Source organism: Nicrophorus vespilloides, unplaced genomic scaffold (assembly GCF_001412225.1).
Source record: "Nicrophorus vespilloides isolate i.1.1-1 unplaced genomic scaffold, Nicve_v1.0, whole genome shotgun sequence".
NCBI classification, from domain to species: domain Eukaryota; kingdom Metazoa; phylum Arthropoda; class Insecta; order Coleoptera; family Silphidae; genus Nicrophorus; species Nicrophorus vespilloides.
Window position 1 is genome coordinate 70990 of NW_017096331.1, and position 15757 is coordinate 86746.

The 15757-nt window shown below is 35.3% G+C and overlaps 1 protein-coding gene across 2 annotated transcripts in view; it reads right to left on the bottom strand.

The window, feature by feature from the left end:
- Positions 1-265: 265 nt before the first annotated feature.
- LOC108556697 overlaps positions 266-15757 on the bottom strand; it is a 60524-nt gene continuing 45032 nt past the window's right edge. The window contains exons 4-8 of one of the 2 annotated variants that reach the window (XM_017912906.1): positions 8610-9189; positions 4137-4280; positions 3499-3695; positions 2712-2934; positions 266-1723 (exon numbers count right to left, since the gene is read on the bottom strand). In XM_017912906.1, coding sequence (XP_017768395.1) covers positions 324-1723; positions 2712-2934; positions 3499-3695; positions 4137-4280; positions 8610-9171 — 2526 coding nt within the window. In that variant the 5' untranslated portion in view covers positions 9172-9189 and the 3' untranslated portion in view covers positions 266-323. Of the gene's footprint in view, positions 1724-2711; positions 2950-3498; positions 3696-4136; positions 4281-8609; positions 9190-15757 lie in introns of both variants that reach the window. The other variant, XM_017912905.1, reaches the window with a different exon arrangement.

Below are 15757 nucleotides of genomic sequence, written 5' to 3' on the forward strand. Positions count from 1 at the left end.
ATTTGAAAATAATATCAAATATCTCGATTTGGTAAAAAAATATTCAATATTCATTATTAAAATCATTTTGATACGATTTTAATTATGATTCTTACTAAGTTGCACACCAAATCATTATTCAGATTTATAAAACTCATCTTTATGTTATTGGTAGAAATAAAAGTGTTGTTGCTTTAATATATTTTACAAATACATTCGATATATACAAAAAAAAAATAGTATTAAAATAATAATTAAAAATGAGAAAATCATAAAAGAAGGGGACGGGAAATAATGTATATAAAAAAATAAAATAAAACATAAGAATAAATATAGTTCCAGTTTCATCTCAGTGTGTTGTAGATGGCTTCGTCAGAATCCGATGTTACACTGTCGCCGTTGGAGCCTAGCTTCACGTAACAATATTCCGAGTGCGGTTTGTGTCTGCACTTGCAGATAGAGCCGTTATCACATTTGCATTTCGCGTCCTGCTCGCATATCTCAGCGTAGATGTTCTCGTGTTTCCCGCTGGGCTTGGCGCACACCTCGTCGGCGACGTGGCTGTAGGGGATGTCCTCATCCAGAATCTTCTTGCGCAACTGCATCTTCGTTTTGGATAAGGAATTCTCGTGGATTTGCACTACCACCGATTTAACATTGGGCTTCTTCTCTTGCGCCATTTGGATATCGAAGATGGAGAGACTTGTGGATTCGGCCACCCGCATGCTTCCGCGGTTTTTCTCCAGGTTGTTCGTAAGCATCGAATGCTTGCTGATGCTGCGCTTCTGGACTTTCGTCTTCACGTGGAACTCCGAACACAGGCGATCCGTCATGAAACTGCTGTCGTCCTTGGTTAATGTCGGGATGAGATCGGGCTTCGTCTTCTTTAGTTTCACATCCTCAGTCGCAGGTCTGATTTCATCCAAGTCGATTTTCAACGGTTGCTTCTTTTTCGGTTTCTCGATGGACGTCGTCTCGTTGTCCAGGATGCACATCTGGAAGTCGTAGCTCAAGCTATCGGAAATATTCGACTTGGCGGTGTGCCACTGGGTAGGCGGTTGCGATGATTCCTCTATGGAAAACAACTGAGTATCGAGACTTTGACATTTGAGCAGCGCCGGATTGTTTTTGGTCTGCGTCGGCGTCTCCTCCAAATCGATCCTTTTTGTAGAGAACATGAAGCTGGCGGACTTCTTCACAGGATTGTAACTCTTCTTCCCAAACTTGTCCTCGATCAGCTTCGACATGTCCTTGTATCGCTCTATGCTCTTTACCTTCTCCATGCCATCTATAGGATCTTTCAAATTCTCAAACTTATCCTCTGCACCAACTCCGAGGATCTTGAAATGTTTGTACCATTTCTTTGACTTGGGAAACTTTTCCAGCACCTCTTTAGTTATGAGCTGTTTGGTCTCTTCCTCCACCAAGTTTTCGCAGCTTCCTTTCTTGCAATTTGAACCTTTGCATGATCGGCACTCGTAGCACACCTCAAGGTTTGGCGCTAACCTAACTTCTCGATACCAGCTTTCGACGTTCTTGTGGCAGAACGCCAAAGCTGCCTGGAGCCTCTGCGACTTGAACAGCCTGTTTTCCGAGTCAAATCCCAACATGCATCTCGATATCTTCACTCCGGAATTGAGGTTGATGCAGCTTATCTCGTGCTTGGCAGTTTCGGAAGGGGCTGGTAAAGTGCATGTTACCATGAGCGGCTCCTGGAACTTCTTCTCCAGGATGAAAGTATCCGCTGTGAACCATTAAAAACCAAGATTAAACATGTTTATTGGTGATAATCAGAAGTTTTGTGGCGGGTTGTAATTACGCATCCGCATCCTGGACAATAATATATGCGCAAACTTATAAACTTAAATTATTTCTGAGAATACACCTATCCATTTTATTACCACTACATCATAAGAAACATTAATGTCTTACTTAAACATGTATCGAATTTTAAATTTGTATTTTAAACATTTATACACAGTAGCCAACATTCGTGTATGTTAAGAGGTTTCTCTACCAACTGATTATAATCCATGTGGAGATTCTTGATACTCATATCTTTGACTATTAATTGCTTTAAATTAAATGAAATAATGAATAATCATCTATGTTCTGTTATTTATATTATACTTTATGAATATGCAATATATACATAAATTTAATACTGTAAACTTTGATTAATATTTATAATTAATTTACACATGCTATTTCGAATCAAGATGCATAGACCACACAGAAATCTATTTCAGTTACAACACGCACCGTATAATTTATGACAAGCAATGTCTTTTTCATTTTCATTGCATTTTTGTGAAAAGTTCAATTAACGTAATTGCAATGCAATTGTGAAATGCAATTCTTATATCTGATGCTTATTATTTTTTTTTTGGTATTTAATTATTGCGATTTTTCCTTCCACACTCCGGAGCGGTACAGATGAATAGGTTTTGTGCAACCGTTCGTTACGATGCAGAAGAAGGAGACCGTCTGGACTAAAATTATTAGTTCCAAACCAATTGGTACAGCCGTCTGGGTATTAATGGTATAATTGATTGCGCTCTTCGAGGAGACTGCGATGGAGGCAATGAACCAAAAATCATTTCCTACACTCCATAACAAATAATTGACATTTGCCGAACAAATTTATTAATACTGTCAAATTCGTGTTTTTTTTTTCAGTATTAGTTTTGATACAACTTTGGATTTGTTATTAGTTAAAGTTTAATTCTCACCTGCAAAGTCTTTTGGAAGTCCAGTAGGTAAAGGTCCCGCCAAGAGTTTAACTTTGATGGGCAAAGCAACCCTTCGCAGTAGGTGTGTTATCTTGTAAAGGCAGTCCTTGTCAAGTGCCAAAGGTCCAGTCTTGTCGAGCATCCCCGGAAAGCACAGTTTCGCTTTCACCGAGCTGTGTATCTCGTAGAATTCGCCTTTGGTCGTCAAAGGCACGTAGAATTCCTGCGGAAATAAATCCTCATCACTCGTTATTGCATTTGTTAAAAAAAAAGCATTACATAATTATGTTCGAATGTCGTGCACGAAAGTTTTGTAAGTTGTGTAAGAAGCGCCACTTGATCAAGAATAGAGGTGTCTTAAATATACAGAATGGTTAAAGGAAAAAAAAATAGGTAGTGCTCTTCAGCTTTTGTTCTCCGCTCGTAGATAATTAACGTTAATAACAATAATTTGATAAACGGCAAAAGAGCGATTTTCATCTCGTTAGCCTAGAATGTGGCGCGCGGTGTTGCATGCACACACGGCCGCTCGGAACAATCGTAACGGCACCGGCTGTTAATGCGTTTTTGTTGTTTTACACATTGTCCGGGGAAATTTCAGAGGTTAATAAGTGTGTGCTGTGGCCGAAGAAGTGAAGGCCCCTTTCGCAGCTGTTAAGAGGAGCGTTATGGCCTGATTGTTCGTGATCTACAGAAATGCATGCTAGTTTTTTTTGTTTGTTTTGTTACATTGTTGTCGTTGCAACACCATCTATCGATAACGATCGTAATTTTAATGCGGACTCACTTGATTAGTTTGACTAATTAATTGAGCGTAGCGGTTGCCCAGGTCCTTCTCTCGGGTGGACTTGGAGAGCTTCACCGTCTTGGTGGACATCCTTCCACCGTCATGGTCCCGATGCTGGAAGACTGCCCTCAGCTGGAACAACTGTCCTCCTTTCACTTGCGTTTTCAAATATTGAAATTTCGCGGGTGGCGTAGAATCTTGAAAAAAATCAAATCATTATATTTCTTTTATATTCGAAAGTCTAGATGGCGATTCTATTGGAATCCAATTTAAATACGCCCATGCAATTTAATTGTTTACAATATGCAAATAACTGGGAGTTAATTGAAAGTTTTTGTATGTGGGAGGAATAACATTAATGGTATAATAATCGAAAATTTGCCTGGAGTTATTTGTATATTGCGTTCTGTGTATTATCACTTTTGATTAAGATTCAGAAGATTCGAGACAATAGTATAAACTATGATTAACAGCGGAGGTTCCAGGTAGTAAAGGGTGTCCCGGGTTCAATGAAAGTTTAATTATGAATTTTATGTGCTGCTCGCGTATGGATTCAAGATGGCTGCAGAAGCAACGATAGAAGGACCTTCCTCCTTCTCGCTCTTCTATTATGATGGGGGATAGTGTAATAAACTTACCAGAGGGGTCACTGTGATGACCAGCGTAAGCAATAAAAGGTTGGATGCTAATAAAAGAGCACACTTGCTCTCTAACTAGCTGCAGCACGGACGAGTAGGCCACAGCGCATCGATCGCCCTTCTCGTTAATTAACGAGAACCAACCTGCGAACAAACAAGAATTCAGAAACATCAAGATTTTGACCAGGAACAGATGTACTTTATTTATGGTATATATGCATGGTTCGCAAAGTGCAGGAGGAGTCCAAGATGAAGATGATGATGAAGAGGAGTAGGAGGCGGAGGAGGTGAATGTGCTCGTAAAGTCGAAGGATTCCAATGGGAGAAGAGATGCGAATACAATAAAAGAGAATAACCCAACACACGTATCTACTAAGACCTCCTCTATTCGCAAAACAAATATTTTATATTTATATTACCTAGCTAAACAAGCTATATATATATACAGTGTGATACACATTATATTTCTTAAAATTAAAATTAAAAGTTTTTAAATTACTTTTTTTTTTGGTAATATTAAACAACTTTTAATATTATTGGTAAAAAAAATTAAATTATATAAGAATCTAAAGCACATTCAAATGCAAATATTTTCTAAGAGATGACCAATACTTATGAATTGATCCCTACAATTATCTTATATAAAAAACACCGAGACGGAACGAGAAAAATTGTATTGTTGGTTGCATATACTGGACTTCATAAAACGATTAAATTCTTATTAAAAATAAGCAAGAAAAGGTCGTAAACATAACAAATATTTTTTTTAAACTTTATTTATAAATGTTATCGATTTATTCGGTATATATTGAAGGAATATTCTTTGTTAAAATTGTTGTAAAATTGAGGCTAATATCGTATATAAAAAAAATATATTGCTGAGAGATGTTAATTATATGAAAGCTGTTACTTGAATCAATTAAAAGCAATTAGTATCATCATAAACCGAATAGGTGAGATCCTAAACAACGGTATATTATTATGAACATCTTCAGGATTGGAGTAAATAAAAACACTTAGCAACGATCTGTCAGAACAATAATTAAGAAGTCTAACAAAAGCGACTCCATTAGTGCATTAATTTCCTTTTGTTTCATTTCCTTCAATTATTTATTACAGATAGAACATAAATCTTCACAGGCTATAACTGAAAACGGTCGATATAAAAATGAATGAAAGAATAAGTAGATAAGGCTTACATATTTCAAATAGTTTTGAATCTGGCGCGCAAAAGAGATAACCCATATTACTTGTATCTCTATAGTCGTCGTATATATTATTCTACACGCGATTTTGCATATGTGTAATATGTATAATAATAAATTTCCCACGTGGGCTTTTACACATAGAAATAATGTAAAGTGAATATCGACTCGGAATTACACAACACTTATTATACATACAATGTACGGACGATAATCTCGTCGAACATAAATATATATACATATATATATACGTATACAGCGTGGTTCAAGTATTTCTTGAAAACTATTAAAGTAAAGAGGATATGTTGTGTTTGATGTAATGTAATTGCAATGTTGGTATCATAATTAACTGCGTCAAAATTGACGTTTCTCGGATTTGACAAATAGGGGTTGCGTTAGGTTGAAACAATCTGGAATTCGATTATGCAGTGGATATATTCGATGATTACCATAGTCGGCGTCATCGGTATCATCGTCGTCATTATTATCATTATTATGTCCAGGCATTTAATGCCGCTATCATTTCGCTGGCCATTATTTATCCACACATACGTTTAGAGGCGATTTGCATAATTGGCTGTTTTAAAATCGAACATATATCTCGGTTGTAATTGGTCGAAACTCGACACACATCGATTTTCCGCTAAATCGCTTTTAACCATCTTCGGCCTATGCACGTGTAGTATAGACCTATGGGACGTCTACTTACACGTAACATATTATATACGCTTATTTACGTGTTTTTTTTCCTTACCATTCTTCTTTTTTTATGCAATTGTTTTTCTTCTTTCGTTCGCTTTTGTTTTCTTCTCCTTTTCATCGTTTTGTTTGGCTTCGTCGTCGCCGTCTCGAAATTGTATTAGTTTGATACTCATTGTAAAGTATGTAGGTTTATCATTAAGTGCAATTATTTTGCGAAACTCGTTTCGCTCTGGCATATGGCATATTTTGTAAAGCGAAACCGCATCATAAAAGCACATACATATGTACAATATATACATGCTGGCACACATCTACTAAATGCATTTCATGTAAAATACTCAGAAACTTTGAGAGAATACCAATTCAAGATATCTAATTCATATATTAAGAAAACAATAACATTTTATGAATCATTAATTTGATAAGTGTTCTAATTAAAATCATAATTCACTTATTCAATCATCTTTTCAAAATACAGTGGAACCTCGCATAAAGAACATTTCGCATAACGAGTGACGATGAGAAGAAAAGTCCCGGATTGTGCGCCTGCAACATCATTTTAAAACTTGTGTACACATATTATGTGTATTTGTTTCACTATACGAGTAAAAATCCGGAAATTAAACTCGTTAAGCGAAGTTCCACTGTACTTTAATTTATATCGATCAAATAAACAATAAAATATATTAGAAGCCATTGACCTTAACATATCATCAACCTTGTGAATTGCATTGATATGTATGGTCAAATACTTATTATTCCGTCAAATTGTGTCCGATGAATTATTAATATTAAATTATATGAATATTAAAACTAGGAAATATGTCTTTACATATCAAATAAATATTATTGCAATTACTAATAGTTTAAGTCGTTATAGAAGCGAAAAAGTAAATTCACTATTGTTACACAACATTTCAAACGCTTACGTGAATCGTGTGTATTCCGTGTGGGGAAATAATTTACACAGTTATTGTTATAGTTCCTTAAAAAAAGAATAAAAAAAGGAAAGAAGTCGTAACAAATAAAAATAAATTAAAGAAGTAGAAAAAAAAAGGATGAAACAGCGACGCGGAGACGTTTCTTCCCATAGATGTAATGTAGGAAACGATGAGAATTAGTTTAGTCGAGGAAAAACCCGCATTGTCTTCTACCATTCCCATCGAAACTGTTAATCGCAAGTATCATTTTTATCTTTTATTCTTTGCAATTTTCACTACGTCGAGATTTCACCATTTCTCTCTTACTTAATAGCCACTTTTTGACCTAAATACGACACGAAAACTTTGTTTGCAACAGCACTAATGATAATATAACAACACTTGATTTGTATATTATTATTTTTTTCTATCGGAAAAATTACTTTCTTCTATTCGTTGAGCTAAATAAATAAAATGGTTAAATATTTGTAATAGATAATTCTCGTGTATTAAAACGGAAAGGAAAAGTTATTGGTTTTAGTAGATTGTAGGGTACAATACTTAATAAATATAACTACAGTGGAATCTCGCTTATGGAACACGAGCATAACGAACATTTTGCTTAACGAGCAAAATGAATTTTAAGAAAAATGTCTCGCTTAACGAGCAACGTTTCGTATAACGAGTGACGAATTGTGCGCCTGCTACATCATTTTTAAAACTTGTGTACTTATTTTTGAATATGTTTCACTATATGAGTATTTCACTATACGAGTAAAAATCCGGAAATTTTGAAACGGATTAAACTCGTAAGGCGAGGTTCCACTGTAATTGTAATTTATATATTGATTCAACGTATGATTTAATATTTGCTTTTTCGTCCTTAGTTTATTTTGCTCGCATACTTATTATTACGTGATTTATAATGCGGTTTTTGTTTGCGCGAGTTGTAATTGAAGGGAATTTATGCTCGTCTTGTTAAGCTCATTATATAATAAAATATTACAGATTTAAATTACAGTTTTTAGCAAAACGAAAATTACTCGTTTGTTTCACATGTGTCTGCATCATTATAATACACTTTATATTGTCATAACGAGACGTTAAGACCACCTCCAGTATATTATTTCTTTCTTTCGTCCTTCTTTTTTTTCCGCCTGCTTCTCTCGATCCCTCGTTTTCTCGTCTCTTTCAGCTTGTTTGTTTAACGCACTTCATTTGCTTTTGCTTTTCTTAATTTTACCCGTTTTCTTATGGCACTCACGATTCCTATAATTTATATTAATTATTACTCTTCGTATCATTATTATTTATCTCACTATGTAAAAAAAAGTAAAATTTATAAAGTATTATCTTTTAATTTTAATACACCTGACAATATTTCATTCTCGTGTCACGCATATTGTAGATTCAGCATAAAATCATACCATTAGAACGTGAGCAGATTATGTTCTAGGCATTATAATTAATTTAATCTAGAGTATAATATAATCACGTCAATTATCCATTACATCAGTAAATTAAATTTGATGTCTTAAAAGTATGAAAATAATGTAATTCAGAAGTGATTTATGATAAACTTTCTACTATTTTTCTTTTACTTTCTCCGAAGATTGTATGCGTATGGATAACATATTCTGACTTACCGTTGTATCCTTCGGGGAAGTGCAGGACATTAGTATCCGTCTTCTCTTTGCCCTTCTTGGTGTAAACAGCTCGTGCTTCGATCTTGGTGAAGCTGTCGAAACAGCGGTAAAGGAGGAGAGGTTCGCTTCCTGCAACCCTGACAACCCTCGGCAACGAATAACGTTCGAGGAAATCCCTTGCCTCGAGATCCAACTTTCGGTCACCTGTAGATTCGGGACTCGTGTCCGGGGTGGTCCTGCTATCACGACTTTTCGTGCTATCCGGAGTGTTGTCTTTGCTGAAGTTCGCGCTGGAATCATGGGAATTGTACCGCCTCAGGACCGCAGTTTTCCGATCCTTCTTGTCCTTCCTCTTCTCCTGGAAGATGAAATGCGAGGCGTCGAAACTAGTCAAGGCGTCCGAATGCCTGAACAGTGGATTGTACGAGGTCTTCGGCGACAGCGGACTCCTCATCCTCAGCGAAGGCATCGAGGAGTTCCTGCTGCAGCTGTTACCGCCGCTCCCACGGCTGGAGCTGCTCCTCGAAGAGACGGTCGCGTTTTGAAACATCGCACCATCCATAACTTTTACATTATAAATCTGTAAACAAAACAAAACATTTATTAACCAAAAGTTAGAATTGTTCAGTTGTATATATAAAAATGTTGGGAAACACTGAAGAAGTTGGAACATTCAACGGAGACGGAGAAGGCGAGACACGCAATGGAACGAATTGGAAACAGTAAATCTTCGTAACCCACATATTAATTTTCCTCCCCAACAGCAAACCAGCTCTCCTCTCTCTCTCTCTCTCTCGTACAACGATAATTTATTTATTATAATACGTTACGGGCATTCGAGATAAATCAAATATTTGCAACAAGGGGGCAAACTCCGCTCATTCCGGAACGGAAACTAGTTTCCACTTTACGTTTTGCAAAATCCATACAACAGCGATTACACAAAAATTTACAATGTACAACCGCCTCCATGACCTTCGTCGAATCCTCCAGCTTGAAATGAAGATTTTAAATAAATTTATTCTTATATCCTCCAGCCATATTCAACAAATAAAAGACAAAATCAAAATCCATTATTTTTTCAAAATTTACTTGTATCACAAGTTCTTTAGTATATAATTATTGTAAACTATTAGATAGAAAACATTTTCATTTGTTTGCAACAATTTATCCAATAATTATGTTAATTTTTTCAATATACAAAAATAAGAAAAAAATTAAATGTTCGTTGCATTTAATAAGTTTCATCGAAGCTGTATTTTTCATATACAAACAAATAAAGTAAATAAAAATTGAGAATCTAGAATCTGTTTTCTTATAATTACTATCTCTATAAAAAGACAAACTTCAATTTGAAGTCCTCGCCTTCATATCTCAACTTGCCATCGTTAATTTAAAACAAACTTACCTGCAGATGATCAAGAGCCTGCAAATTAATTATGAAACCACTGCAATTATAATCGTGCATCTTTTTATATCTTATTAAAATGCGAATCCCACGCATATCAATACTGAAGATAACCGTATTATAATATTCGATTTCATTACAAGTTTTAAAATGTTAAAAATATGCTGTTTCTTTTGGTATTTATATTCACATATTGTTTTCTGTAGCTTTACTGTGAATAAATATTGTGCTAAAGTGAGCAAAGATCTTGCTACATATTCGATCTAGTTTCTGCGCGAATTTAGAATAATGTCAATTCGACGGTAATGATTATGGTATGTTGAAAAGGTGTCTCGTATTGTTGCGATTCGCGGTCGGCCGTTGCTGCATTACGACATAAATGCAAGGAAACGGTTTTCCAAATGGAACTGTCCTAATTATGTAGGCCATTACTACTAAGCGCACGAGATTTTCCACTCCAGTTGCAATACTCCAATTCTTTTGCTGTTTTTGTTTTTTTTTCGTTCACCTCCGACAAATGCAATCTGGCGACATTCATGAACGCACAATGGTTTGATTCATGCGACATTTCGTAAACACAATCCAAATCACGCCTATATTCCTAAATGGATTTCATATTATTTTTTTTATTCTCAATGCTCGTATTCGTATTAATACATTGTGAAATTGCATCAAGGGATTTGTAGTTTTTTACACAGTAATTCCTGTCGTTGTTTCTACGAATTTGGTATTTATTGCGTTCCAATTTACATTCAGCGGTACGTGTGCATTTTCTGTTACTGACATGGCCTCATCTGGCCATCATTATCATCATCATCGTAGTCGTCTCAGATTGTGGTTTCTGTTATATATGAAAATGCAAATTGGTGTAAGTATCACTTACACAGACACGAGAGCGTTCTGTAATGATTGAGAAATTAGCATCGAGACTATGAAATTTCCATGTCAAAAACATAATAGCGTCCACTTTATAAGTGTGGACATAAAATGAAATTACCAATTTATTTATGGCATATAGCCGTGAGCCGCGTCTTCTCATTCTTCTACGTTCTCGTCGTCTTATTCTTATTCTCCTCGGGACCTCGCCTCTTCTACTCTCATCGTTCCCACCGTCCTACGAAACGGCATTTCCAGACAACTCAAATTTTCATAGGTTATTTTAAATTCAAATACATTAAAACTCTGTTTCTTGAATCCATTACTATCATTTGAATATTTATTTTATGAAACGCAACAATCAAGCATCAATCAGTTTACTTTTTTATGAACCAGAAGATGGCGTAATTATCATTACGTTTTTTTACTAAAATTATCCAAAATCCAAAAACTAATGAAAACAGTGCAGAGTTTAACTATTGAGCACACGAAAACATATTAGAAACATACATATTTTGTTGTTAAGTTATGTAAGAGATGACAGAGTCATAAGAGGTCTGATAGCTCGGTGGCAATCGCAAGCCCGACAACCGAAATATCGTCAATCAAATTCCCGTCTATCGAAATCCCGACTGTATCAAAATCCCGACGTTCGAAATCCTGACTATCTCAAAATCTCGACAACCATAATCCCGACTGTATCAAAATCCCGACTATATCGAAAATATCTTCAATAACATTTTAAATTATTTCGGAGCGTAGTGACTTTTAAATTGTTATTAATAATAATTAACAACAATTAATAATCTAATTGTATTTGAGATTATTTTATAATGTTATGAATTATTATGAATAATTCAAGAAAATCAAATAAATTAATAATAATTTATTGTTATTAATAATAAAAATGTAGCACAAGGTGACTACGCTCAGAAATAATTTAAAAATGTTATTGTAGAAATTTTCGATGTAGTCGGTATTTTGATACAGTCGGGATTATGGTTGTCGAGATTTTGATATAGTCAGGATTTCGAACGTCGGGATTTCAATACAGTCGGGATTTCGATACAGTCGGGATTTCGATACAGTCGGGATTATGGTTGCGAGATTTTGATATAGTCAGAATTTCGAACGTCGGGATTTCAATACAGTCGGGATTTCGATACAGTCGGGATTTTGATAGACGGTATTTCGGTTGTCGGGCTAGGGCCCACGACCTTAATACGACCCTGAAAATAAGCCCACTATCATAATAACAAAAACCTATTTATTATTTGTTTTCTAATCAAATTCTATATGGGCAGATGGATTATAATGACGAAAAAAATAATGTGATTTTGATGTTAAATATTAAATTGATATTAAAAATCAGTTTAATCAGGAATTTTTTAAGTTATTTTGTTTGTTTAGTAACGTTTTAGATAATTTTCAATGTTCTATATATTATCGCAAGAACCCTACTCAGATTACAAAGAAACTAGTTATCATTAATATATTATGAAGTCATGTGCAAAATTGGAACGGTGTTGTATTACGGCTTATTATATGTGACAGTGCAGTTAATCAACCTGAAAATAGAAGTAATATGTAGATTATATTAATATGAGCAAAAGTGGAGTACTTAGAGAATGTATTTTGTGTGTGTGTGGTTTTTGGGTAAATTTTGCAACCGTTTTGCGTATGTGGTGGATTCGGATGGATTATGATCGTGTGTAGAAGACAAAGCCCATTGACAGGGAGGCCGGGGGTCACGGCAAGGTCATAAAGGCAATGACTCTCTCGGTTTAGTCGTGATTCAAGCTCAGGTGGTGTTCGCGTGGGCGAGATCCGTCTGATCTGTTTTATCGGTCCATCTGCGGCATCGACACAGAATCTGCCCCAACGGCTCTGGCAACCAGACAACCACCGGTGCTCGTGCATCTGGAACCCTAGAATCGTATCAACGCCATCTCATAAAGTTCACAAAAACTAAACTTGCAAATGTAATTCCACTTCTTAAATGTAATCATACTATTCCTATCTTATCCATAAGATTATAAATCTTCACTGGATCATCAATGAGTGAAATAAAGTAATAACTTTTTTGTTTGTTTATAATTAAATATGTTTCTTGCAATGAATGTTATAACTTTAAAAGAAGCATACGACGACTGTAAATTTCAATGGAAATAACATATGAACAGAGAGAGAAAAAAATGTAGCAATAAAGGCACGATTCCAGAGTACATTTGACATACCTTTTGATGCAACAAGCCACAATTTATTTCTATACTTTGTAAAGTGTGATAGAAGATAATATCAGTTATAATGTGAGTTATTTTTAGACCACGCGATCCTCAGTTCCTTTTTTTTTGCCTGTTTGGCCTCTGCTCCTGCATCTTCTTCTTCTTCTCCTTCTGGCCGATCTTCATCATCCACACACACACATACTCACACATCCTTCCCCCCTTTATATCTTTCTTTTTGCATTATTATTTTTAATACCGCCAACTTACATGCTTACTTTGTTTTTAGTTACTTTTCGCGTTCTTATTTCATCTCGTAATGGCGCGCAAGATGCGATCGTATCGCCGTTCTCTCTTGCTATCCACGGTGTATGTGTGTGTGTGTGCAGTATCCTTGGATGCACACAAGAATTTATCTCTTATAACTGTGCATAAGGACGAAGCGGATAAATTTTACAGCTCTATTCCATTCCGCACGATTTTCACTATCTGGAGACAGAAAGACCACCTCATTTCTTTACCCAACTCGAATTTATTTTCTATAACCACATTTTACAGAAATAATCTAAGATTAGCAAAACGACAGTTATAGAAAAAATAAACTAATGATAAAAATTGTTATATGGAAACAATTCATTTTGAATAACGAGACCGAGAATAGAACCTCGGGGATGGTTTCATAATGCAGTCTCCGTACTAATGAGATGGATGGAATACGATAGAATAATTGGATTTTGAGCAGCGTTGAAGAAAAGCGATTGGTATATAAGCAGCGAGGGAGAGCAAATAGCACATAAATTATTTTATTATGCGGAGATGGCAAACGGATGAACTCGACGAGGCGAGGGAACCCATCTCCTCTCTTTTATATATTTTTTCCCCCTATACTCACTTTACTACTTCGAGTTATACTCGAGCCCAGCAGGGATTTGCTCCGTTTTACCACTAAATCCATTTAAAACACGTGCACACGTGCGTCGGTTCATGCCAACTGAGTGAACGCGACCTTGCGCAACGTACAACAAGCCAAATACGAAAAAAAAAGAAACAACGGACAAATAAATTGCTACAACTATAAACAAGAGGAGAATAACGAAGAGATGCTATAAATGGCGGACGAAAACGAGATGCAAATGCATTTTTTTTATTACGTACGCTTTTGTTGTTCGACTTAATACGGGGTGGGAGAGAAAGTGTGGCCTTAAATTGGGATTTATTAAAAGTTGAAAGTTCGCGACGTAAAGTGGTCGTACATATTTACAATTTTTTTTCACCACCAAATAAGACGATATTGCACACAGTCTTATTTATTGTATTATAATTTTATTACTGTTGTCGTACAATTTTTTTTATTGCGCTCTCTCATTATTATACTGATACGTTACGCAATGCGGTCTTGTATACATTTCTTAAATTGTATTTAAATCATATATTTAAAGCATATACATTTGAGATTATGCCATCATTTACAGAAATATCGAATACAAGGCAATTTGATGATTCGTTTTGAAAAATATTTGTTTTTTTAACAGAAAAACCTATGATCAATTTATAATAACCATTCAAAATAGATAATAACACTTTGATTTATATAAATCAAATGAGATTAGTATGCATTACGAAATCTAGTAATTGAATTCGATTACGAGTGCGTATTGCATCATATAGCTATTATGAATGGTGCTAATACAATCATAAACTTATTAATGGCCGTGATAAATATGCAAATTATATATGTGTGTGCACCAAAAAACAAGCACTATTAATTAATCAGAAGCATTCCGATCACAGCACGAATAATTAGCAATAATAGTAGTACTATATTTCCAACTTTATCAAGTATATTTTTTGCTTATAGATGAAATCGATAAAAATCAAGACTTAAATAACGAAAGGAAATCGGTAATTATCGGAAATAAATTAATTACTCATTAATACCAGATTAGCTACTTTCGTTTCGAAATTGCTGCATTTCGATTTAATTGGAAATCCGAGTTGCGTAATTATTATCCGCATAGTAAAAATAAACGTGTTTTCTTTTCGGATTATCTTCACAAAGATTATCTTAGTCTAAAAATAAATTGTAAATTAGATGAATGAACATATTCATCTAACGCTGTATCCAAAATATGCGTGACATGTCAGAAGTACCAAGTATGATTGACAGTGTGTTTCCCGGAACGGAAAAATAATGTGTATTTGGTAAAAGATGAATGAAAGAAGAATCGTAGTATCTGAGAACAGATTTAATTAGAATCAATAAAGTTTTACGAGCGTTTGAGCCAAAGACTGGTTGGTTTACGGTGTGTCGCGATTGAATGTTATCTAATCTCAGCCAATATTAGCTCGGTTTACAATTGAACAATGAGAGTCAAACACACGTACAAGGCGTTAGATAGCGACGGAGATAGTGTATGAATAGCGTGGATGCAGAACTGAGACAAAGACAAATGCCCAGATATTCGGCGGAAAGTTACCACTGCTCCATCTGCAGAGACCGCTTCAATTTCCAATAAAAGGAGTGATTGCAAATAGCCGAGGCTAAGCACCTAAGGTTAGGCTAGGGTTAAATGTGTGTGTGTGTATGTTAGGTCACGGAAATTAATGGCTGGTCCGGTGACAAAAACCTGGGCTGGAAA